This window comes from Perna viridis, chromosome 3, assembly GCF_037379345.1.
Source record: "Perna viridis isolate PV_CMFRI_1.1 ecotype Kerala chromosome 3, ASM3737934v1, whole genome shotgun sequence".
Lineage (NCBI taxonomy): Eukaryota > Metazoa > Mollusca > Bivalvia > Mytilida > Mytilidae > Perna > Perna viridis.
Genome location: NC_142447.1, coordinates 37,890,703 through 37,918,557, shown reverse-complemented (window position 1 = coordinate 37,918,557; position 27,855 = coordinate 37,890,703). Strand labels below are relative to the sequence as shown.

General features: G+C 32.2%; 1 protein-coding gene across 3 annotated transcripts; it reads right to left on the bottom strand.

Annotated features, from left to right (window-relative positions):
* Positions 1 to 72: 72 nt before the first annotated feature.
* Positions 73 to 27,440, bottom strand: LOC148622151 (exportin-7-like). 3 transcript variants are annotated; one of them, XM_088571760.1, is made up of 30 exons: positions 27,398 to 27,440; positions 24,584 to 24,730; positions 24,053 to 24,146; positions 22,845 to 22,915; positions 21,093 to 21,188; positions 18,827 to 18,904; positions 18,045 to 18,194; positions 17,497 to 17,623; positions 14,540 to 14,613; positions 14,166 to 14,285; positions 12,992 to 13,138; positions 11,788 to 11,963; positions 11,371 to 11,428; positions 10,854 to 10,986; positions 10,218 to 10,323; positions 9,595 to 9,730; positions 8,392 to 8,465; positions 7,994 to 8,138; positions 7,207 to 7,363; positions 6,821 to 6,888; positions 6,434 to 6,522; positions 6,092 to 6,199; positions 5,242 to 5,324; positions 4,940 to 4,994; positions 4,437 to 4,596; positions 3,656 to 3,794; positions 3,114 to 3,274; positions 2,600 to 2,698; positions 1,290 to 1,417; positions 73 to 985 (listed from the first exon to the last, which is right to left on the bottom strand). In XM_088571760.1, exons 1-30 carry the CDS (start codon positions 27,410 to 27,412, stop codon positions 874 to 876), a joined length of 3,306 nt encoding a protein of 1,101 aa, XP_088427886.1. In that variant the 5' UTR covers positions 27,413 to 27,440; the 3' UTR covers positions 73 to 873. The 3 variants fall into 3 exon arrangements, with proteins under 3 accessions (XP_088427886.1, XP_088427887.1, XP_088427889.1); XM_088571761.1 differs by lacking the exon at positions 14,540 to 14,613 and having other exon boundaries at positions 14,166 to 14,269; positions 27,398 to 27,435; XM_088571763.1 differs by lacking the exons at positions 21,093 to 21,188; positions 22,845 to 22,915; positions 24,053 to 24,146; positions 24,584 to 24,730; positions 27,398 to 27,440 and adding an exon at positions 19,507 to 19,586.
* Positions 27,441 to 27,855: the final 415 nt, after the last annotated feature.

The following is a 27,855-nucleotide window of genomic DNA, read 5'->3' as shown; positions in this document are numbered from 1 at the left end:
CATCTTGTTTTAATGCATTTTCACAAATCACTCATTTCTACCCAAATTCAAAATCAAGAAAATAAAAGCACAAAACTTTGTCATATATTGGCAATACAGAAAGACCATGGCACTTAATAAAAATCTGACATTAGCAAAAAAGGGGATTTCAATGCTTGTCGTCTGGGATATAAGTTTCACAGTAATGGTATCTGTGCAAATCCATAAAAAATTCATGAAATATTTCAAAGAAAGAATGCTTGTGTTAAAATTCTGTAATTTTCTTGGTTTCCAGGCCATCCCTTATCCCTAAGGTGCCTTATTACCTCACTTGGTAACCATATCATTAAATATAAACAAAAAGCTCCCCCCCCCCTCATTATTTTTATGCTGCAGACAGCAGATCCATTCTTGAGTAAAAAAAGTGTAAAAAAAATCCTCCAATCAGCATTGCTTTTCATGGAATATGGCATACAAAACCACACGTTGAAAAGCATAAAATGCATTCCATTTTCTCGTTTTTAAAATAATTTTGGCCAAAAGACAATGAACACTTTTAAAGCTATGTAGTTACACACTTTTACAGAATAATTTAGACGGAAAGCACATGAACACAGCACACTACAGTAGTACTAAAATGTACATGTTACAATATTTTCTGTAGGTGGTAAAAATCATTTTGATTGGGGGCATTTTTCAGTCACTAAAAAGAGTCCAGACATTCACTTATCCTTATTAACTACACAGAGAATAGCGACATAGTGGCAACAGATTTCAGCATTTGTTGACCAAGACTTCCTAACAACCTACAGACAAAACGGCAATGAACATATTGCAATGTACTGTGAAGAACTATCACATTGTTAGCACTAAGTTCCTGATTTGAGATCACAGTCATCCACATGTCATCATGTCTAACGATGGTGATGGTGACGGACTAGATCCACCAGCAGCTTTCAAAGAATCATTGACATCTCGTCGGAATATTGACAAATTTTGTGTAAACCTGTAAAAAGAAAGCAGTACATTTTCAATACTGCTTTATTTGTAAATTTCACAAAAATAAATCTTAAAATAAAGGATTCAATGTAAATATAAATAAGTCATTTTGAAAGGATCAATGAGTTTTATTTCCTAGCTTTACAAAACAACACTCAACAGGTGTATTAAGAAATCATGACAACAGTCAACAGAGTTACCCAAAATATCATGGGCTAGTTGCGAGATACAAGGACAACCGCATATTTGTAAGTATAGATATTATCAGCAAATATCATTTGATATCAAATCAGGAGATCTTAAAAACTTACCTATCTCTGTTTTTGGACAACAACGATCTATCTATACAATTCATTAAATTCTCAAAACACATGGCCATACTCTGTTGTTTGTCATTTGGTTGATTGGAAATAATATTGTCCCGTAATTTGTTGAAGTACTGAAAATAAAAAATACTAAATTATAAATGTTTCCAATCCCCTACTAACAGACCATGCAGGATACACCCACGGTAGAAAGCCACCCTTTGTTTAAGTAATTGTATGGTGGTTTATCAGATTTAGTATTAATAAGATGGATGATAAAACCAAAAGTGTTAAATCAACGTGATCAAGGGGAATTACCTGTTGGAGAAAGTATCATGTTATAGCATATTTATTAAAGAAACATACATTAAATAACATGAAAGAGTTATCTGCTTAGCAAATGATGTTTGATTTGAATAATGTCCATGATTTTTAGAGGCATGTCTATCCAACAGTAAGTAGGAGAAAAATTGTACATCTGTCACTGAGTTGAGCTTGAACGATCCCAGTCAATTATGACTATCTTGGAAAAAGTTTTTTGCAACTCAGAATCAACTTCTAAGTCATTATCAACACATTTTACCAATTCATCATCATCTTTGTGAGGCTCCTGTCGAAATCGGTTTATGATGCAAAGTTAGTGTCCACATAGTGCACATAACTTATAGTTGACATTTTTTTTTTAACAATCTATAATTTGTGATTTATCTTTAGTGAATATTTCCAACTGCTGCTGCTTTTTGTCAAAAATTAATCAATTTACAAACAAAAATTGTTAAAAAATGCATCACCATAATAAGCCACTCTTGTAAGCCACTTTTGTAAAATCAGTTACTGTGATGCTATTGACTGAAGATATAGTTGTAACTCACATGTAGATCACAGGTGATTAGTCAATGTTATCAGAGTTTATTAAATTGTTTCTGTCTGTAAAATTCATTAAACTTCAGACAATTTACCAATCTGTCATTTTTCTATTCCTAGTATTGCTGGTATTAAATCTATTTCAAACTAGAAATATTCTGAGCAAACTCACGAAGAGAGTGTCCCACTTCAAATGGCATTAAATCTTAAATATAAACCCCATAAGTTGGATTACCTCCATTCCATTCCCAAAGACAGTAATGATTTTCCTTCATGTACATCTTCAAGTGACGCCCAAACTTCTTTTAAAATTCCATCAAGATCCCTTTAGTGGTTTAAGAGGAGTTTTAGTCACAAGAAATGAGGACTGAGAGACAGATGTAGTGATTCGCATTTACCACCCCCAAAAAACTTTGTCTGAAGGATGTAAAGTAAATTCTAGCATTACCAACCTCTTCGTTAAGTAATATAAGACCTAATAATGGGCGTGACATGGACCATTGATTCCGACAATCTTCAAACATTATGATATTTAATACTGTAGACAGCATCTGAAAATAAAAGAAATCATTTCTTGATACCACATAATTTACAAATCTGAAATCCTTAAGGCACATTAGGTTGATAAAACAGGCCCAGATACAAAAACAAATCTGAACTTGAACATATTGGAATGATTGATTACTCAAATTAAACATATTTCAAAGACAATTTTAAATTGTTATGTCCAGGAAAACATAAAGTAGCAACTTGCTGTGTTAGGCATACCCTCACCTATAGAGGAAGTTGACAGCAACTCAAATTGCAAACAATGTATGCTACATCTATAGAAAGACACATACCAAATTTGAAATCAATCCATCCATTGGGAGTGGAGAAAACTTTGACAGACAGACGGATAAACATCCTCTCCAACTATCATAACGAAAATCTATGATATAATAACAAGTAAATTTGAGGCAGTACCTGTTGTAGAATATCAGGATGTAGTTCTAATATTCTTAGGAATGCCTCACTATCTCGTACTGCACCTGGGGAATTTTTCTTCTTCTTACTGGTCAATCGCTTGAATAAGTAGGTAATGATAGTATCTAGTGTTGCACAACATCCAGTACAAACCATTGTATCTAAAATATAATATTCATATCTTTGTATGTGTATCAATGTGGAAATTAATTCATGACTTAACAGAAGTGCAATGCACAGCCTTTGAAGCATTTAAGCATAAAATATTGATAAAGTCTAAATACAGTGAATCTGATCTAAACTGGACCCTGAATAATCTTAAAACCTTTCCTAGACACTTTTATAAGTCCCTTTATATCAATTCATATGACCCTGATAATCCAAATACCTGTCTAAACTGAACACATTTTAATAGTCCATTTTGTAAAATAGACAGATGACACTGTATTTTTTTTTGTTCTCCTCCTACTACAAGTACAAGAACTAAGTATCAATTTTACAATTACTATTTTTGTCACAACAATGTATCTTATATATCTTACCTAATGCAGTTAATCCTTCAGATATTGTAGAGAGAATATACAAAAAGACCTGAGGTTCCAAGTTGCTAATAAATGACATATGATCATTGGCTAAACATTCTAATAAACCATAGTAATTTTGACTAAGCTTGGGATAATCCTGAAAAGACAAAACTTCAGTTATTGCCAAAATAATTGATTCTAAAGTAGTTATTAAGTTATGATAAAAAAATTTCTTCACAACACTTACAGAAGCTGAGTGTATCTGAAAACCTAGCTTATTAACCATATAAAGATGCTTAAATGAAAATGATGAAGCGAATCACATAGTACTAATTAAATAACACCAGTCCATACAAAATTCAAGCACTGCCTATGGTAGAGGTGCTTCATAGTGTAGAAAAACCCACTCAACAAACAATGCTTTTTTGGTCTTCATGTGCTGTATATTTACGAAGCAATAGTCCTTTCTGTATTCAGATGTGTATTTCTAAGATAACAATATACTCAATCCCCATTTAAATCAACCAAATCAAGAAGGATAACTCTTGCAGTGTGCAATCGTCTGAATATAGCTGAAATATTGCTGCTTGGATGTTAAACACCAACAATCAGTGTGCAATCAATTTCAAACACAATCTCCATATTTTTTTTTGTATTGAAAGTGCAACAACAACAAAACTAAGACTGCCAAGTGATCTTTAACTGTTTCTGATTAGACATAGAATTGAACTTAGTGGATTTTGACATGCATAAATCAACTCCTGTCTGATTTTTATAAAGACTGCTACACAACTCTTACCATTAGATCACGTTGAGACACAGATAACAATAATTTAACAAACATATTCAGTACATCATCTAATGCATCATCCCCATACAGTCGGAACACTCCAAAATTTACATAGTTTCCACATAAAGCTGCCTTTAACATTGAAAAACTTATAGAAATGCCTTTCAATCTGGTCATTGTTAAGGAAACATAAACAATAGCAAGTAATGATGAACTTTGATGTCTGTTGCAGCTTGCATAATAAATCTGTTTTTCTTAATATTTCGTATACATTTAAGAAAATTCAGTTGTTAAAAACTTAGTACATGTACTGTATTGTAAAAACTTCCTTTTCACCTATAATGTAAGGGACTGCCTCTGTGGAATGGTAGCAGTTTACCCACCTTGAGTGTGGGAGATCATGGGTTCAATACTTTCATATCCCACCAACAAGCAAAAAAAAAAACAACCATTTTAAAAAGCCAAACTGAAAGGACATTATAAAGTTATTAACAGTAATTTTCAAAGGATACTTCATCGAATAAATTTGGTCCTTAGGAACATCACCTAATGAAAGAACTCTGGAACCTGAAAAATAAAAGTCAAAATTTAGCACACAACACCTTATGAAATTCAAGTCTTACAAATCTTTTTAACTTGGTAATTTTGTGAAAATGTGATAACAAAACACAAATGTAAATTTGTACAGTCAAAATGCATCATTTCCTAGAAACCAATATGTAAACAAATTGAGAGTATCCAAGTAATGTTAAGTCTCAAGTTCAAATAAAGAGAAAAAAATGTTCTGCAGAACTTCAAAATATTTACAACATACCATAACTAACAATCATTTTACTGACTTCTCGAAACAGTAGGTATCCATTGGGTGAGGATACATCAAACATCAATCTTTGTGATCTGCAAAAAGATTAAGTTTTTGAGGGCAGTTGACTCCCACCCGCATCAATCTTTTTTAAATGTGGCCAGAGAACCTACGCATTTTTTTTTTGTATGGCCTTAAAGTATTAAGTAAGATTTTGTATACCAAATTTTAACAGTTCAAGTACTTAATACTCAATCTGTTAGCAGTGATATTTGTTTGTCTTAATATACCTCAAAATTTTGGCTGTTTTCCCTAGAAACATTCCCAATTTCAAAATAAAACTGCTTTAAATTTATCCCAAAGACATATAAAAATTTCCCATTCATAGAAAGTTTCAGTAGTATAAGCATTAAAATCTAATACTGCTGTGTTTCAATCGGAAATCATTTGTTTTTACCATTTAATGAAAGCACTTTAGAGATCCAGATTATAAACAACACATTGTTTGTAATGCATGCAATTTTCATATTGTCAATTTCAGAACTAATCTGACATATTCATTTAATATGATGTAACATGTGCTACTTTGCTCTAACCATTTCTTTCCCCATGCCAAGAAATACCAAATGAAAAAAAAATGTCACACAATTCAGAGTTTCAAATTTAACCCAATTAAAAAAATGCATACCTCCTCCTCAAAAAAGGGGTGGAGGAGTTCTGACAAAAAAAACCCCAACAAAATAACTGGTATTAGGTATGTGTATCTAAAACATTTATTATATATCTTGTTTCCATCAACTGATTGAAATTTTGAGAAAAAGACATAGGAATACATAGGAATACATTTTGACATTGGCCATACCTGCTTTGAGCTAACTCTGTAACTAGTTTAAGTATTGGTGTTGTGACTGCAGGTTCTGGGTACCATAGTTCTATGGCTCTGTGTAACACGGGAGTATAGGCAGGGTATCTGTTCTTCATCAAGGAATATAATTCATAATTATGTATCAAGACTTGGATTATTAAATAAAATATTTGATCAGATGTATTTAATGTAATTTTTTACGCAATTTTCTTAACCATTTGCAACTTATCTTTTTTAACTATCATCTTTGTCATAAAATGCCTGAGGAGGAAATTCACAATCCCTTTTTTTAAAATACAAGTTTCTTCAGATCCCTATAAATCAAGCATTTAAGGATACATCCAGTCAAACAACATCATAAAACTGGTTTTTGTGTTAAAGGCAAAGGCTAGTCCTCTTAAGTCTCTGGCAATTCCAACTAGGGATCGCTGCAAAATAAAAGTGAGGATTGAAATAAATTCACAATTCCTTGTGTTCTCATAATACAGCTCCATAATGATAATCATTAAACCTTTACTACCAAAATTTCTATGTTGCTATGTTTTGACTATATGGTAAAGGCCTCAGTTCTATCATAACTTCAAACCAATCATAATTAAACAATTTTACTAATATCATCTTAGTATTGTACTGGATTTTTATTAACTTCTAACAATGGCTTTGAGTAACAACTTTTTAATTTCTCATTTCAAAACTTGCACACCTGTCCCTCTATTAAGTCAATACCTTGGCTTCCTCAGATTTGATCTGTAAATTGACATCAGACATCATACTGCCGACTGACTCAAAGGCAGCTGAAATGTGCAAGAAATTAAACCATAGCTATGGTAGGCGCACCAACATCTATTTGAGAAAACATTTTTTTGAAATTGTTTAATTTTTCATATAAATGTTTTTGTTCCTCTTTCAAGTTATTCAGACTTGAGAGAGTGAAATAATAAAATGAAACCTTTTTTAATGCATACACAATTTTTAATTGTATAACCCTTCAGCTACATATTTCACTAAAAGCAAATCTGAAATATTTTATTGGTATAAATAAGATTTCATACTTCTTCATTATCATACTTAATTTACTGACCATTATTCCAATTGAATTCCCTCACAGTTACCTGTTAATGGCATCATGAATTGATCGAATTTATCTTCATCTTCTCCCAAATCTACTAACAGCAATCTACCTAAGGCTGTATAAAATGTTGTTCTACACCGCATGTCTGCCATACGTGTACTGGATGTATTTATACCAAGGAATGGAAAATGTTCACTCTATAACAAATAAACAAGAACAGTGAGCAGAAACTCAAAAGGATACCAAACGCTTCCACTTCAAATTCCTAAATTGGATTACCTACCCTTCCAAGCATATGAGATTATTCATATTTCACACATTCTTAGCCTTCAACTAACAAATAAAAACTCATGTTATATCATTTCCCCTTAGTAATGATGAATTAGTAACTGCACTTATGACTGATGGCTTTGCTTATAATTTTATTTTAATCATAAATATTTTAATTGCCTGAAGTATCATTGAATTCTATGGGTATACTTTAATTGCCTGAAGTATCATTGAATTCTATGGGTATACTTTTAAAAAAATCGAATCTTAAAAAATTGATCGATGTTAACATTGAAGGAATAACATGAGAATCAATTTTGTAAAACATGTGGATAGTTGGGATTCTGTCAAGTGAACATATTCACATGTAACAATTATCATGGTTTAAAAAAACAATGATTAGCCTTTTTGTTTGTGTAAAAAATGATACTGTGGGTAAAAATTTTGGCACTGAATTGCCCATAGCAAAAAATTGTAAAAAATTAGCACATAGTGAAAATAATAAGTTCCAATTTTATCAACCATATGTGTAACTATATCAACACATTTATACTTACAGTATGATTATTTAACATGAATTGGACGGCTTCTAATTTGACAAGTTTACGAACACTGCTGTAACCAACTGAGAGATCACTTAAAAGCTGTAAAGTTTTGGAGATTATCTGCTCACTTCTTGCCCAGTACTTCAAATTTGTTATTCTGTAAAGCAGAGATTCAAATCTGTATTTTAGCTGGCATGATTACAAATAACAGTTACCAATGAATTAACCAGTTACCTGTAAATTTAGTAATACTTATTAACATGAATTTCAGAAACAATCTTTGAAGAATAAAAAAGACAAAAATGAAACTGTTCTTTCAATCTGTCTATTTTTAAGTATTCTCAAATATATTTTTAATAAACATCTTCTAAATGAGGAAGGTTGGAACAAGAGCAAATAGTTGAACTTACATTTTGCCAATGAACACACTAAGTACCATTGATTCATCATTTAGCCCTAAAACTTCAGATAACTTCCTATAAACCTACAAAACATTTATATAAATCAGTAACCATGCAAAGCTTCGACTTTATTTTGATAAAACACCACATAAAGATGAAATATATTTGTACAATTAGATATGAAGATGGATGGGTATATATGCCAATTACAAGTTCAGTATCAACACATACAAGATTTTTGCAGACAGAGCTTGAATGTCTTTTAAAAAAGGAAAAAGAAAATGTGACGCAATAGATCCTTACAAACTAATTTTTGAGATGCCAAGTCAGTCCTTCCACAAACTAAAATTTTAGTTAAATACAGTGATAATTTTTATGGGAAAGCATTGCATTACCTCATGTAAGTACAGCCTGCTCAGAAACAAGACATGAAGGGACTTTAAGTGATTTAAAGTTCAAAGCTGTCAAATCTCACTTACTTTCAGCCAAATTCTAAAAACCCAAAATATAAAATCTTGACTCAACTACCACAGAGCAAAACTAACCATAATTCATTCTTGAATATTGCTCTATCCAAATAAGTTAGTAACTATCCTTAAAGGAGACATATCATTGACATTTCATGTTAAATTGACATTCCTTTGACATTTTGTATGTTATTTAGACATTCTCTTGACTTTGACATTTTGTATGTTATTTAGACATTCTCTTGACTTTGACATTTCATGTTATTTAGACATTTTCTTGACATTTTATAAGTTAGTTTGACATTTCTATGGCATTTCATATGTTAGTTTGACATTCCTTTGACATCTCATGTTAGTTTGACATTTCTTTGACATTTTATGTTATTTAGACATTCCCTTGACTTTGATATACCTTTGACATTTCATGTTATTTAGATATTCCCTTGACATTTTGTAAGTTAGTTTGACATTCCTTGACATTTTATATGTTATTTAGACATTCTCTTGACATTTCGTATGTTATGACATATCTTTGATATTTTGAATGTTGTTATGACATGCCTGAGATATTTTATATGTCGTTATGGCATACCTGTGATATTTTGTATGTTGTTATGACATGCCTGATCCATTTTATATGTTTTTATAACATGCCTGATATTTTATATGTTGTTATGATATAACTGTGATATTTTGTATGTTTTTATGACATGCCTGAGATATTTTGTATGTTGTTATGACATACCTTTGACATTTTGTGTACTTGATCTCCAACATAGATTTTCCTGAACTGATCAAAGAAACTAAGTATGGCAAGATCAAGTTTTTCACAACCACCCTGAGCTATTCTTGTGTCTGTCAAATTCATTAGCTGTAGAACTCTGTAACAGATTAAATAATTGAAAAATACCATTTGTTAATATGTCTCTGTTGCTCATTTACAATGCGAAAAGATGACAAAAATTTTGTGAACATTGTATTTCCACTGTATAGGGAAAATTTACTGTTTTTTTTTCTCCACCAACAGGAAGAAGATGTCATCTGAGTGAAAAAAAGATCTTCCAATGATACAGTATACCAATATGAAGCTTTGTGAAATATATCAAAAGCCTGAGATTAGCAGAAGCAGAGAATTTTGTAACGAAAAAAAAATGTGTTATAGATTGGACACAGGTTAAACTGTATACTCCTCTCCTGAGTGGGGGTATAAAAACTATAAGAAAGTCTACACACTAAAATGATGGTAAATGATATATAATTGTGTTCTACAACAAAAACTGTGGGTTATCCTCTTATGTCTGAAGACTTAATAGTACACTATTTAAGTTTAAAGTATCTTAAATAATTCAAAATAAAAAAAGAATATACCTGCATGCGAGTTCCCCATCCATAGCATCATGTTCATCTGTACTGGCAAAAGAAACTCTCCCTCCTATTACAGCCCCAATCAAATATACTAACCATGATAATCTACCTAATACACACAAAACATAACTTAAGTAATCTATTTATTATGTGCATCAAGAAATAGAAAAAAAACTACTTAAAGCTAAATAAAGGATACCCCTTGCTCCCCACCTCCAGTGACCATAACATATGGTCAAAATACAAAAGAAAGTCGCCAAAGAGAAAGTTGATGCTCCTTAAGTCTAAAATTAAATCCCACCATATGACATCCTTATATAAAGCTTCTGTTAAAATATCAAGTGGCCATGATAAGTATTTGCAAAGAAAAACTATATATCTCCAAACAAAGCTGAGGTAGAAAAATAAAAATATAGAATTACATAAAATCAATCAATTTCTTTTTAATGGTATCATTTTTAAGTGGCATCAAGATCAGATGTGCAAGGCAAAAAAAAAAAAAAAAAATTACAAATCATGTACTCAAGTTAGTATCTCATGTGTACAAGTAGTAAAGATTTTATTGGTCACACTAGAACTTCTATTCTATCATTATTGACAATTCTGGAATCAATTTATTTCATGATTGATTTCCCTTACCTTCCTGTATGTGAAGCTCTGCTCCAGTTGACCCTGATGACACTATTTCCTGGTACCTCTGAGCAGCCTCATCAAACAACTGCACTAACAGGGCACAAGTTTTATCATATTCACATCTTCCTATGCTAGAGATCTACTCACAAAACAGAAAATAAGAATTAGCACTTCCATTCTTATTTCCTAACTAACTCACCACGGCAAGCAATTGTCTTCTTCATTTTTTACAGTATCTTAAACAGTTGTTGAATAACAGCAAATAGAAACGAAAAAGATTGACTGGCAGTAGTTTTACTTCCCCTCGCTGATTTTCCATGCATCTTAAGAGGATAAGATGGATAACTTAACTGATATAAACAGACATTGACAAACAAAACATGTTGCTTTTATATGACTGATATAATCCAAGGTCCTTTTGTAGATTTTGCAACACTTTATGTAGGTGCTATAGTAAAATAGTCATAGTATTACTGTCGAGTCTTTATAACATTCTTATGATAGGTGTTACTGTTGATGTTACCTGGTCTAACTGTTGCATGATCATTCCCGAATCATCTAATGGATCATCTACACCATCTCTGCAAAGAAATATCATCATACAATATAATGCTATTTTCTAAATTTGTGAAAGGTAGAGTATAAAATCAGACAGTTTGTGAAGATTTAACATCAAAATGCTGAATATAGTAAAACAGTGATGCAAAGAAATGACAAGACAAAAATTTCAACACTACTTATCTAATATAAGTATAAAAGTAACAGAGATTTTCTTCACACTTTAAAAGAGTTGAATTGAACATCAATATAAATTACACTGATGTCTGCACACCAAACTGTTTTATTTCCATAATATTCAGAACGTATAAAGTCATCTAAAGATATTGTTGCATATTATGTGTTTAAATATTCCAACAACCTCTATAAATATCTGACTTACTTAACAACAACAGTTACAGATTCCAGCCTTGACATGACATAAGCCTTCATCACTTCAGGGGTGTATGTTTCTAACATGTGAGGTTCTGTTGCTTTGACATATGGTACAGATGCTACCATCCTTTGCCACAGACTTAGAAGGTAATGAACACTGTTGGGTGCAAACTGCCACATTTGCTGTAAAAAAAAATGATGCAAAATTTCAAGGAAATAACTAAGAAATCATTTAATATTACTTTGATTTTTAACATTAATATGCTGGCAAGAAGACAGACTACAACACCAGTGGTTTACTCGCTTCATCTTCAGACTGAAAATAACCTGTAAACTAGTGATTGACAATGACTCACTGACAATGACCTGTAAATTTGTGACTGACAATGACCTGTTAAATTGTGACTATCAATGACCTGTAAACTTTTGATGGACAATGACCTTAAAGCTGCATTCGCTGTCATTTTTGTAAATTTTTGTTTCTGTTGAAATATGCCTTAACTTTGAATTATTTGTACTAAATTGTACTTTTCCTGTATAATTTCATTTGATATCCACAAATAAAATGCATTAAATACATGTCGATACAATTATTGTCTTGCAAGACAAAAAGTCGACCTAAATTCATATGCATGTAACTTCTCGTGACCTTAATCTGTGCATGTGCTGTAAAGGTAGATTCATTAAGAAAAAATCTGATTGCAAAGTGAAAGTGGTTCATCAATAGCAAGGAAGACCGACGGACTGAAGATGAAAAGAAAAAAGTTTGAATATAACACAAGAATCCTTTTGAAATTTACGTATTGTGATATAATGTGGCACAAATATGGTCATTCTTAATTTTAAAACAAATCAAGAAATAGCTGAAATGAAATGTAAACAAGACACATGCTTAGCTGTGTATCCGTTATCATTTTTTTACCAAGGTGAAAGTATTTTTAACCCAGATGAATGTCCTGTCAGCAATCTTTGAAAGTAATGATGAAAAATAATTAGATCAGAGCTATCAATCTTCCTTGTTTAAAAAAACATTGTTTTCACAATATTCTGTAGGTATTATTGACACATTTATTGTTTCAATTGCATTACTACAAACTTATTTCACTGACTCAGCAAAACTCAGTAGAATCAGAACTGAATAAATTTGGCAGTTAATGCAGCTTTAAACCTTATGACTGACAATGACCTGAAAATTTGTGATTGACAATTACCTGTAAACTTGTGACAGTAAATTCTGCTATCCGTTTGATAGTATCAGCATAATTATCTACTTTGACTAGTTCACCAAGCTGGTAATTTGATTTCAGTCTGGCTAGTAAGCGACAGAATTCATGGTAATTACTAGGATCTGAGAGACTCTGGAATAAAAACCAAATATGTTTTTTTTTATCATTAAATTTTAGATAATAAATTAAGAAACTAATTACATATCGAGTAATATCACTACTGAATTTCACTTTTAACACATTTTATATTGTTGTTGTTTGTTGGGGTTTAACGTCCGAGCAGCAATATTTCAGCTATATTTTGACGATGAACATGAAATGATGATGAAATGAAAAAGGGGTGGGTCACAAGGACAATGGGGTCAACAAATTTTGAGTGCCACAGGAAATGGGGAGAGGTGGGTAGGGTCGGGCAATTTAGCCTCCTGTGGCAAAGCCCTATGGTTCCTACTCCGGGAGAATACCACAGTAGGGTTCTTTAGCATGCGAGGAACGTGGCATCTTTCCCAACACAGTGCACCACTATGGTTTGCGGTCAGGTTTTCCGTATTATAGCCTGACAACCCCAGCATGTAACACGCCAGGGGTACCCCATTCCACCACCTGGGGCACACATCCCAGTTGCTCTGTGGGCAGAGCGCCCTAGCCCTCGGCTAGGGTTCTGAGCACTATTTAGTCGCCTTTTACGACAAGCTTAGTGCTACTGCAGGCCTATTCTTTTGACACCCGGACCTGCACGGGTCAACAACACATTTTATAACACTTAATTCACTGTCAAAGTACTACTGTTCTTGGGGTACCAATTTTCATAGTTTTCGTGGTTAAGCCAAACCACAAAATTTGATTCCCAATGAAAAGAAGATTACTGTTGATGTTTATACTGAAAACCTCAAAACCATGAATTCAACAGTCCATGAACTTGCTTTTCTTCCTTAATCCATGAAAATTGGTATCCATGAATTAAATTACTTTCACAGAACTTCAGCTAAGCTTGTTTAATATCAAGACTGACATTTAAACCATCAATTTCTTTTTGATATGTGATTTTTTTCCACCTCAAATCCATATATAAATTGAAGAAAAAAAAATACAACTTCAAAGCCCATACCCAAACTTTATTATGATGCCCACAATTAAAGTTTATTGTAGCAGACCATACCTGTGGGTTTTCCAATATGTTTCGAACACCAATAACAATTTGATTTAAGAACTGTGATCTTTCAGTTCCATTAAATAAAGATCTTCGTACTGATGCTATCTGAACTATACATGATAAAGACTGAAATTGACAAAGTAGTTAATCATTTATTACACAATTCACAAACAATAAAAAAAAAATTCATAAATCAAAACTTGTTAAACTCATTAATTTTGCCACAAAAATATATGATAAAATAATATTATACCTAAGATGCCTTGTAGAAAAAGGTAATATACCCAAGGCAAGGAAAGAAACACTGTCATCAAAAGTCAACAAATTGAGTTCTGATTAATTGCGTAGTTACCAAATTATAATGCAACCCTTAAACTCACCATGGATGAGAGTGATGCTGGTAATCCAGAATACAGCTCATAAAATAAAGTTAATGTAGAAAGATCAAGGAATGCTGCAATAAAAACACAATAAGATAATCTGTTTCTTAATCATAAACACTGACAATTTTCATTAATGACAGTCATTAGGTGGTTTAACATCCAGCTGGAGGTTAATGCATTTCCACACAAAATGTTTGCCTAATTAAACAGACCCTTAGTACTTTACTATTTCACCATGCTAAATATTTAACATATAATCTTAAAGAACTTGAGAGATCCTATCAAGTAATTAAATGACATTTTAACGTTAAGAGTTATTCCTGGGAAAATGTATAGGGGTTGGGACAACACTTAAAAAAATATATGGGTGGGGGTATGTCAAAGCATACATAGTAATGCACTGCTATGAAAATTGTATTTTAAATCTATCGGTGGTATAATGAATTGGGCCATCCAACCCACCCAAACACTTTTCTTGGATTAGCCCTATTTAAATACTCAACTTTAGATGAAGAATGGGATGTACAGCCTACCATTTCAATTGAACTAATGGTCCTATTCAACCTTTTTTATATAAGCAGTGTGGGAAACCATTTTTTCCCAACTTGCCATTCTGGCTAGTGGAATATTGATCTTGCTAGCCAAATAGAAATTCACCTAGCCAATTTTTTTTGTTTTTTTTCTGTACTATCATCTGTTTTCTCTTGGAATTGACTATCTTCTGCCTTTCTTTTTCTTTCTTCAACTATCTTTTTATTTGTTTTCAAATTTATCAAAAACTTTTCCATTTTTGAATATTCCAACCCATTGAAGTTTACCGGAAATTAAAATGGCAAACCGTAAACAATGCTTTACAAGTCAATAAACAGTGTTCTAGGATTCCCATTACGCAATACCCGTGGTAAGTTTTCAGGTTGGTAAAGTCCTTTGGGAGCCTTTGGTTACCCATGGGGAAGTCAGTTTTAAAGTTTGGGTATGTTAAAAATAAGTCCTTACTTTCCCGACCTGTGGCAATTATTTCTGGATTTATTTCAGCAGAATTTAAGTTTTATTCTTTAGAAAATGTGATTGTTTTGTTTTGCTTTTTTATTCATCACGATCCTATTGTCGCGTTGTAATTAGATCTATTTTATTCCATTGAAGTCGAACATATTCGTGATGCAAAACAAAAATTTTCAATCCAAAAACGGTAAAAAAGAAAATCCAGACTTCAAAGTTCGTAATTTTAAACAGATGAATAGTTTCTTTCATCATTATATATTTGTTTGCAAATTAATATAAAATGTATTGAGGGGAGAGGAGGCACCCAAGTCTGAGAAAAGTGACTAATGGGTAAAACGCCATAAAAATGTAAAAGTTCCAATACAAGTTTTTATCATAGTTATGCCCAGCAATGTTTTTCATAAATACAATACTGAATGTTTGAGTGGTGGAAAATTCAAAATAAAAATGGCTCGCGAGTTTTGGGTTCACATCCTGAAAAGAGGTAGAACCCCCCTCTAAGAAAACAAAACTTGATAAAAAGGAAAGGGATAACATTTATGATGAAGAAAAGAGAAATCGTTCATTTGTCTTTGAAATGTTACTTTCAATGTGGGTAAGTTCATTTAAAGTCTGGGTAAGTCATTTTTGGACACCACTTACCTGTGGTAAGTCAAGTTGACCAAAAAATCCTAGAACACTGAATAAAATTGTGCATATCATGCCAAATTTCACCTGACATATTCAATGAAAACTTCTTAAAATGTAGGAAACATATTTTTAATGTATGATGTTAAGAGTAATCAAGGGAACCAAGGTTATAGCGGTAATCAAAAGAATGTAATCCAAGGACAAGCCCACACATGGAAAACAGACATACACAACAAAGAACATAAAGTCACTAAAATCATATATATAAAGTAACAAAAGCAAATGAGCAACTCGGACTCCACTAAAAACTGGGAGCATGGACCAGGTGCACCGGTAGGGTAAGCGTCCTCTGCTTTTCTAGAAACACCCGCCCAGTTGCTCATAACAGTCAAGTCCGGGGTGGACAAACGAGGAAAGGAGAACCATGAGCCGTTGAATAAATCAGTCTTCATGGTGCAGATGGATACACCTCAACAATCCACGAGTTCATGATGACGACCATAAAACTTCTGTAGTGATGACTTCAATCTTGCAGCAACATAACCCTGTTCCAAAAGCCTACTTGTTAGAGTTCTAGCATGACACAAAAAGTCTGTATAGTTTCGGCAAGCTCTGGCATAACGTGTGAGTTGTGATATAAACACTCCATACTTTGGTGCTGAAGGGATGTTGCCACAGATGAAAAGAAAGTTGACAATTTTGAATGAAAAGTAATCACATTTGTTGTAAAGTTTGGTCAATAGTTTTCCTTTACCATTGATTTCTAAGTGTAGGTCAAGATATGAGGCTGACTTCAGTGTCTGTAGTATCCTTTATCTCAAGTTCTTTGGGGTAGATGTGATGTATCAAATCCCAGAAATTAGGATTGTTTTAAGATAATATGTCATCTATGTAGTGGAAACTGAAATCAAAGGATCTAGCTAAACGATATTCTTTTTTTTCGGATCAGATCAGCTATAAAGTCAGCCTCATAAGAGTGAAGGAATAAGTCAGCCAGTAAAGGAGCACAATTTGTTCCCATTGGAATGCCGACCTTTTGTTGAAGGGATGTTTTACTAAATAACCAGTTGGCTGGTTAACTTTCCTTTGAACTCACGAATCAAATAATGGTCACCAAATTGACGAGTTTAGGCTAATGAGAACAAATTACACATCTACTCGTATTTGGCGAGCTGGTGAGCAGTGGTTTCTCACACTGTATAAGTAAGCAAGGATTCCTCTCATGAATATTATCTTTTCATTGATGGTGTTATCAATTCAATTAAGTTGAAAGGAAAGATTAAATTCTTAAATAATTTAGCAGTATACTAGTAAAATTTTACCTGTCCTCCAACTTGTAGGGATTTGTACTGTACAGAGTTCATCAGAAGATTCATCGTTAGATGATCCAGTGAAGTCAAATGTCAAACAATTATGTGCTAGGCGCAGGGCACTAGATATCAATCCATGCTGAAAAGAATCGAAGTAAATATATACATTAACATGTGACTGATGTTGTACAAGAATATAAAGTTTCATAACTAAAAGTAAGAAAACTGATAAGCTAACGACAGCTTCCTTCCATCAGGATAAACATTCAACTGTAACAAGCATTATTTTAGCATCTACAGGATGTTTCTCATTTCAACTTTTGTTTTACAGCTTCAACTTCCAAATCAGTTGTTGAAATCATAATGGCAGTACTAGGGTATGCATAATTACACTTTCTGACAAAACAACTACAGAATAATACATGGAATGCACTAAGTGGTTTTGAAGAAGAAATGTCCACAAGGTCTATTATTAAAGAAGTAGATACCGTATGTCCTATAACTTGGCTGACTGAAAAAAAAAAAGAAAAAAAAAAGCTTTCTATGATGTTGACACTAACCTGACTATCATCAGTGAAGTTCATACTTTTTAGATTGCCAACAGCAGTCCTCAGCAAAGAGCAAGACAATTGGAAGATTTCAAATAACTGTGTGTCACGAAATGATGCTGCTATCTTCCTGTGTTTGTTTATTGATCGACTAGCTTCAGCCTGAAAGCAGATGCCTAACAGTATTAGTTTTCATGGATATAATTATTTCATACTTTTTCAATGCACCAGATATTGAGTACTTTAAGACTGCTATACTAATTAGCAGGAGTTTTCTGTTTCTACTTTACAAAAGGACTAAGAATCTTATGTATGTATAGAGACTTTTACATGTACATGTAACTGAATTAATAGAACTAACCTCTTCTGTAGAGCTAATTACTAATCCTGATTTACTGTATCCTTATTACCTCTGTTTTCCTCTATATAATATAATGCCTTGTAGGGCACATCATAATACCACCACAGATGTCATACACAGAATTTCGGACTCATTTTTGTTCCCTTCTTCCTAAACAGTTCCAAAAAAAATCCCAGCATTCCATTCAGATATGACACCATTTAGTACAATTCATAAAGCACTATAAACTATGGACAACATTCATAGCATGATACCATATCATGACCTCAATTAATCATTAAGCAAGTGCAAAACCAATCAGAAATCTATGGAACTCTTTCTGGTGTACTGTTCTAATTAGTGCAATAGTACTGGGTTATTACTGAGTATGACAAGGTGTAAAAGCATACGGCAAGAGGATAACTGAATAAAGAGGGTCTCATTCAAATATTACCTCACTCAGCTGATTCATTTCACAGACAAGTTGAGACAATAACTGAACACCAATCATAACATGCTGTGTAGATCCACTCTGAAAATATAACATTTGTTAATGGACACCATATCAACATTTGCATTACCTTCCTTATAATTCCATTTTACCAACTTACTGACGCTGACATATAATTGTACTGTTTTGTTGGTTTCTCATAAGTAAACCAATTTTGCAGGTTTTTAATTTCACTGTATTTGCTGTTACTAGATGAACAACTCATTCAATAAAAAACTTGGATCTTTTCTAATAGGCATAAAAAATACCATTTTTTTTCAGCTAATACTACTAACCCTATTTTTTTTTAGCCTGGCCTAGTATACTGGCCATTTTTTAAAGTACTATTAAAGTCTTTTTTTTTTTCATTTAAACTAATTGGGCAAAAACTTTTGGAAAAATAAAACTTCTTGCCTACAACTCTAGTTTTTTAGAGCATGCCACAGGAAAGACAGGTATTTTTTTCTTCGCCTAATCACTCCATGAGATATAACAAAAAATAACTTAAATTCATTGGCTTAGTGTACTGTCAAATGATCATTGAAACAATACTAGTATAATTACTGATACCAACTTCCCTATATCATCATACATGATGTACATTTTTGTACATGTATACCATCATAATTGTTGTAAATGTATACCATTATAATTGTTGTAGATGTATACCATCATACATGCTGTACATGTATACCATTGTAACCATTATAATTGTTGTACATGTAAAAATAAAATAATTACTGATACGAACTTCCCTATATTATCATACATGGTGTACATTGTTTTACATGTATACCATCATAATTGTTGTAGATGTATACCATCATACATGCTGTACATGTACACCATTATAATTGTTGTACATGTATACCATCATACATGCTGTACATGTATACCATTGTAACCATTACAATTGTTGTACACGAATACCACAAGGGTCCGCAAATTTTGACAGCCCATGTCGGACATTTTATTAAACTTCAGCAGACGTTTGTGTAAGTCTGTTACATGCTCAGATCGAAAATAAACTTAAAAAAACTTTTTTATGTAGTTATTTTAAGATAAATATTGGAAATTGTGTTATTTCATCACATACTCTGTTTTTTACAAAATATTAAAGCGAGTGAACGAGTTCGGTTTCGACTACACGAGGACGTTCTAATATGTAAACAAAACATCGTATCTCTCAGACTTTTTCATCACATAGACAAACAGCTGAAAACTTCCGAGTGATGAAAAAAAGTGTTGATCATTCATAGAAGAAAATCACGAACACATTTTGCATATTGATTTAAATGGTCCGTTGACCTCAGTGTTAAAACGATTCAATCGATGAATTAATAATTACAAACTACGACTGATTCGTAGTTTCAGTTCCATGTGCTTTCGTTACCTCTGAAAGATCAGTGGGAAAATGGTGGACTATCTTTTTTAATAATTAACTAATAAATGTATGAAAATTCCAGAGTTACATCAATTAATTCGTATATGCAATGGGGTTGCACGTGTACCGTTAATTTAATTATGCAATCAACTAAACAGTTACAGGTAAATCACAGTCACAGGTGACTGCACATCGGCTAAGACTGACACACACCTGTCAATTAATTTCCAATAAACAATAGGAGACAGATAGACAGGTTGTTTATACACGAATAAAACCATGCAGACTCTAATTTATAAGGGTTGACAATTTTTTCATGTCTGATATTCGAAAATGGCTGTCGGTCATTTGCCTAATTTGTTGGTCAATGACCAACAATTTTGACTGTCTAGACCCTTGGTATACCATCATAACTGTTGTACATGTATATCCATATTCTATATTGTAAATAGTTTTTACACAAAAAATGTCTGAATTAAAATGAATATGCTTTTAACATTATAGAAATTTATGTCTTTTAAAAGACTTTACACAAAAAAAAACCTATCAGACATAAAAATGGAAAAAAAAATGGTTGGGCAATAAGCATTTATGAATGCAAATCCTTAATGATTTTAGGAGGCTAAAAAGAAAAATTGGCAAAATCAGATGTTGATATCAAATAAATAAAAAGAATCAAAACTGAAAAATTAGGATCTGAAGAATCAGAATTTAGTTTTTAAGTGGACAAAAAACCCCTCTCTGGTATACATAACACATTGTTAGATATTCCCTCTCCAGAAGTATTTTTGGTTAAGAAAGAAAATGAATCATTTTCTAAAGCTGAAAAACAAATCTAATTATTACCTGTATGAATTTTGTGACATCAGAAACAACATTACGGAATACATATTCCTCCTCTTGCACATCAAACCATCCAAGCTTTGTGATTCTTGCAAACAGCTGTAAGAACAAATGGTAATAGTAACCAGGGCTGGGGCTGATTACTTTCAAATGTAATCAATTACATATGATTACTTTTGTAAAAGTAATCATGATTATAAATGACTACTTCAGATATTTCCACACATGAATAGAAGAAAATAAATTTTCCTTCCTTGGCAGAGGTAATGTAATGACATATTTAGAAAAATAATTTGTGTATTATATACATAATTTCAAAGATGTGATAAACACAACTTTTTAAAATTGTACACTGAAAATTATTTTACTCTTATTAACATACTGAGTGTATTTCACTCTAACTAGTAGACTAAGGGTCTGTTTAAGTGAGGTGACAAAATTTGACAAACAATTGTAGAGCCTTAAGGAAATTCAATAACAGAAAAAATAGAATTGAGTAATATGTTTGTTTTATAATTATGTACATTAATTTACTCTTTCTTGAGGCCATTTCAATCTTTTAATTTAATTATAATTTACACAGATATAACATAGTACATGTATCTGAGAATCTTTTACAAGGTCAACAAACAAACCGGAAATTGGCAAAAATCGGAAGTAAATAAACAGTTAAAAAAAGAATCGTAACGGTGAAATCCCGATTTGAAATAGCAGTAATCCTTTAAAAAACGGAAGAAAATCATGTAAAGAAGCTGTATATTCACTAATTGTTTCACAAATTTTTATGTCAACATTATGCCATAGAGGATTTTGCATATAAATTATCAAAAATCTTAATAGAAAAATCCTTTTCAATTATCTATTCTTTATTTGCTGTGGCATATAAGTAGTGGAAAACAAGACACAAGGTAATAGAAATTTAACTGGAGTGGTACACCACTACTATCTATTCAATAAAATGTATATTAGTCAATCTCCATTTTCAATTGCTAAAATCAATTAAAATGTTAAGTTTGATAAATAATGTAAAAAGGGAACATACTGATTTTTAGTAATCTATTTTTCACAGATTTTTTTTTGTTTATTATGGTGGTGGTGGTGGTGGGGGGGTTATAACGTAATCAAAAAGTAATCATGATTACACCACTTTTTTTTTATTACCAAGAAATTGATTACATATGATACTTGTAATTATAATTTACAATGATTACTGATCACATGATTACTTATGAAAATGTATTTGATTACAACTGATTACAATTACTGTGAAAGTTTCATGAGGTATCAATTTTTGTGGTTTACGTGGGTAGGTCAAACCATGAAATGTTGTTTCCAACAAATAGTTGATTCTCTCTGATGTGTATACAGAAAATTTCAAAACCTCAAATTCAAGAATCCACAAACTTAAGTTTCTTCCCTCATCAACGAAAATTGGTATCCACAAATTAAAATACTTTCACAGTACTGATTATGATTACTCCATCCCTGATATCAACAGAATTACAATCTACTTGATTCATGTTGCTAACTTCTCAAGGCTATTTATCATGTTATTTATTAACATGCATTTCAATGCAAACAATTTTCTTTGTACATTTTCTATGTTACTTTAATGATTTCATTTTCAAAACCTTTGAAGAGCTATATTCAGTATCAAAGCAACAATGTTCTATGTTTATTACACGAGACATTATTGCAAATTCAGAAGTAATTTGACTGAAAACTCAGAAATCAAACTTGCAAAATAATGCTTACTTGAACTAAGGCTTGTAAAACATAATGTACTAGCTTTGGTCTTGTGGCCAGGTAATTCAACACATAATTTCCTACAAAACCCAAGACACAAATTCAAATTGTTACCACATTATAATATGTGCAGTTAAAGTAATAGAGTTAGACTGAAAACAGATTTTTTTCTATTTAGAGAAAACATAATTTTTTTTAATAAACCTATTATATTTTTTTTAAATAGTAATAAACAAACAAGTTTATGTATATTCTGACAGATAAATGCAATATAGCACATAATCAAAATTGACCAACTATTAAAAGTTTAAAGCACTGTATTCATACTATTCTCAACGTCACATACAACACATTTTTGAATTAAAGCTCTACTTTTTAAATCGTCAGGACTTACTGCTAGAGTTGTCTCTCTTTTATTCAATATGAAGATAGTTTGCATATATGTATGACGTGTTAGTACCAACGAGTTGCTTATTAGCTTAAATCATGCGTAACAAATCCTTACAGGAAAATCCCATACTAATATCCGCCATGTTGGTTTCTACGGGACGATTTGTTTACAAACAAAGTTTGTAAGTTCCCGTAAAATTCCGGTGACAATCGTCTGCTTGATCAACTTCTCTGTATTGTACGTTGTTTGCATAAAATAAATCTGAGATATCCGAAATAACGCCAAAATGCATTCTGGGTTCTTCGGTTTTTGGACAAAACCTTTAAACGTAAACAACATCTCCTAGCAACCCGATCACTGTAAACATGGCCGACTTTTTATAATGTAAATATTGGCACCGAGAATTAAAATCTGACCGGAATTTAACGATTCAATGTTTAGGGAGAAGCCGTTAGGCTAAACGAATGAGCAAGTCATTTAAGACAATTGAAACGACGGTAGGTGTCAATTAAGTCGTAGAAAATATTTTTATTCAAATTTTAACAGTATGTTATTTATGTGACGCCGAGTATAATAAGATTTATCAATATCAACTGGAAACGAGAAGCAAGGCATGCAGTCTTATGGACACAGATGATTTTACCAGGTCAACCAAGCAGAAATGAGCAAAATTGGAAGTATCTATATTTAAAAAAAAACGAAAATAGCAGAAAAAAATTATGTCTATGGACGAATGAACATTAGGATCACTATGTCCACAAGACCTATCTTACTGGGTATGATCCCAAGACCTATCTTACTTAATATAATGAATGAATATACTAACGAATATCTATTCTTTGTTCTAGTAGCAATGCCAGATTTGGTCTGGATACAAGTTTGGTCAATGTTGTAGCAGCAAGGAGCTGGGTATAAGGCGACTGAAATTAGAATAAAACTTTAAAATAGCAGCACAGTCAATATTACTTCTATGAGGAAGATAACAATTAACATGATAAATAAACTGAAATTAAAAGATGCCACTAAATGGTAAGAAGTCCAGTGTCTAAGCTACCCTTAAATATAGCACCCCTCTGCATTTCAAAGGAAAATGAGAAGCTATTTCATTCATGGCAGTCATTCTTTGATCTAAAAATTCATTTCGAACTAGCCTAATATAGAGGGCAAAGTACTCTTCCTTCTTTAACATGAAACAAGAAACAGTAAAAAAACCCTCATTTCTATTGCCCTTTTATCCTAATTTTCTAGCTGCAACACTGTTTCCACTTGTGCGTGTAGCTAGAAGAGGAACATTTTTACTATATTTTAACTGATGTTTGTCTTGTTTTAATTTGTATGCAAAAATAATAAAACGTACATTCCCTCTTTCCAACAACAACTGGCATTTATTCAGACAATCAGGAGATTCAGCAAACTGTATAAGAGCCTTTTCAGCTTCTGTTCGCAGATTTGTATCGGCAGTTTCATACAACTGTTTACAGAGATTTTCAAGCTGGAGGAGCTCCTGAAAAATAAATTAAACTTCATGAGACTGATAAGTGGATACTTATCTAACCAAGAAGGTCTAAAGAGCCTGTTTAACTCACCACAAAAAATTAGAAACCTCATTGCTATTACACGTATATCATTTGATTGGGCAAAACAATTCTTATCTTATAATGTACATCTTTTTTTCATTTATAATACATCTACAACTTTAAAGGACTCATTTAACTCCAGTAAGCATTGTCATAAGGATTATTTCATCAATCACTGGTGTCAATGTGATGTCCGCAACAGCAGTTATGAATATCCCAAGAAGAATTACACTGATTCTGGTAAGATATTGTAAATTTTGTAATAATAATGGATTATTCACCTGTGTTTTATGGTTATATTAATGTATTATTAGATTTTGAACTAAAATACAGGGATGTTTATTCATAGTTTATTTGCTAAAAGAACATGACCATTAAAAATCCGAGAAAAAACCTGGAAATTCAAATATTGATCTATGGAATATTGTGTGCCTGCTGGGCCTATGTGCCTAAATTTTTGAGTGTCATGCATAAAACATCTGCCAAACTACATATAAATCTTTAAATTTTTTTTTTTTTATAAAATAGTATTTTAAAAAAAAATTTCCATTTTCTAAATAGGTGCAAGTTGTCTCTAGTTATAGAAATAAACTTTGATACAACTATAACTGTTATTGATTACATTGTCTGTAAGTTAGTGAATTTGTATGCTTTGAATTTTTAGTAATAGGTTTTCTGCATAGTAATTGTACATTTGTACACACTGCTTCCAACTTATCATCGACGGATCACCTGAACTTGGCGATCACAATACTGGTATACCAGTATTGATGATAACTACCTCAATTTAATACATTTTTTATTGAAAAAGATATGATCTTGTATTATATTTAATATGAAGCACTATTCATAATATAATTAGCACTAAGAAATAACAATACATGTTTAATTACACATTTAAATGTTTATAGACAGCAATTGTCATCAGTGTCAGTTTTAAGTCTTCTGTTGTCTTGGTTCTCATCTGCCTTCCCTGGTCCTGTAAAAGCTCCAGTGTGTCCTGGTTGTCACTGATTTTTTGTTGTAACGACTTCTTGTCTCACTTCAAGATGTACTTCAGTGACTGTTGAACAGATAGTGTTGTTGCTGCAGCTAGGTCATCTGCAATGGTTTCTTCAGTCTCATCATTGTTAGTGGTTTTCACTGAAGCAAGTCTCTTTCTGTACTGGTACTCTGTTTCACTCGACAGTCTTTTCCTTTTAACAGAATGGCCCGATGGCCCATCTTCTGAAACTTGTACAGCTCTCTTGGTGTCATATGTTGGTGAGTGTTCTCTCCCTAGGACACATGCAGCATCTTTAGTTTTTGTTGGATTCTTTTTCTTTCGGGTCTCCATGTCTTTCATAAACTGTTTTGTCCAGTTATGAGCATTCTCTTGTGTTGCCATGTTTACACAGTAAGCCAGTTTTCTGTTGCATGAAACTTTTTTCTTCATGCTTGCTGCATACAAATCTGATTAATGGGTTAAAGTGGCTTTACCAAAGCATATATAATAAAATCATTAAGCTGCTGAGAAATCCAGTCTTTGAAATAGTTGTTGGTATGTCTGGTTATTATAATGTGTACCTTGTCAATAGTTGACATATCTGCAGGAAATGGAGGAAAGAGAGATGATATGGACTGCATGATGTAGTGAACACTATGTAGAACTAGACAATGTTTGAAATATATAGGTCTTTTAGCTTATGTTTTTTTTTTTTAGCTTGGGTAAAATCACATGAACATGATTTTTATTCACTTTGATCTTTTCAATTTTAATTTGATGTAATACACAGGACCAGGACAATACATACACAACAAGAACTAACAATACTGGAATACACTCATATTCCAGAACTGTCGAATTTTTATTGAAAAAAACAACAATAATGGAATAAAATTTTGTACCAGTATTGTCAACAATACTGGTATACCAGTATTGTGATCGCCAAGTCCAGGTGATCCTGATCGACTCCTAATCTAAGACATCATTAACAATTCACCATAGCTAGTCAACTTAGTACATGTACATGTAAATTTGTATAGCCTTCCAATTTCCATCTGTCTCAACAATAAACCATGTCCACCTTAATTTTTAGTGATCCCTAGTGTCAGTGGCCCTGCCCTTTCTAGTGGGTGTTAAAAGCACCTAGCCATTTATTTTCTACACAGTTGTTAATGCTTGCATGATGTGCTTTAACGTTGGCCTGTTACATGTTGAGGACTCCTTTTTAACCTGGAAGGCTGGATTATCCAGCCTTTTTCAAACCTGACGGGAAGAGTTAGAATAAGAAGTCTTACAAGGTTTTCCTGCAAAGAAAATAATCTGTAATTAAAAGGGCAAGAGAGTATTAGAGAACATTTAGTAAAAATCTTCCAGTCCATAAGCAATAATGCATAGGCAATCTGGTTTTACATTGTTTAGTGTTTGGTCCACCTCAGTGTGGAGCCAGTGAGACTTTATTCGACACGTGTTTATCAGCATAAAACATTAACTTCAGACAGATTTGCTTAATGAATTTCAGAATCAAGACAGAAAACTTTCGTGGTGCTTAGAAGTATACAATTGTCACCAATTAGATTTAAGGACAAATTCGGTTTATTTTGATTTTCACCTGCTCTTCCGCCATTTTTGTTTTCCCCTCAAATTTTCTACTGTACAGTGCGCATGCGTTGATTATGGCTAAATACATGCTTACAACTCCGTATTTTTAATGTCGTTAGTTGCTCATTTTTACATTTAGCAAATGATGTATTTTCAATAACAAGTATTGCCATAATAAAAATCATTAGAAAAATGCATTTCTGACCATAGCATAACAATGGGCCTCTCTGTTGGAGTTCATTAGAAAAGACAAATCATTTTAAAAATCACGAACATATTTCTATTTTTAAAATTTTTTTCAAAATGAAGTAAAAATGGATAACTGATTACACACTTTAAAGCATAACTCTTTTATAACATTGAAACTAATAATATGTTTCTAATACAGACTCAAAATTAAGCGGACGCAAAAGATCCCCTTACAATATAAAATTGGGATTGTTTTTTTTTTTTTAATAACTTTTTTCG

Coding starts and splice junctions, on each gene's coding strand:
- LOC148622151 (XM_088571760.1), bottom strand. Junction 22,916..24,052: donor AGAACAAAGAATAGATATTC/GTTAGTATATTC, acceptor TGGGTTTTGTAG/GAAATTATGTGTTGAATTAC. Junction 11,964..12,991: donor TTACTGTCACAAGTTTACAG/GTAATTGTCAAT, acceptor TTTTTTTTACAG/CAAATGTGGCAGTTTGCACC.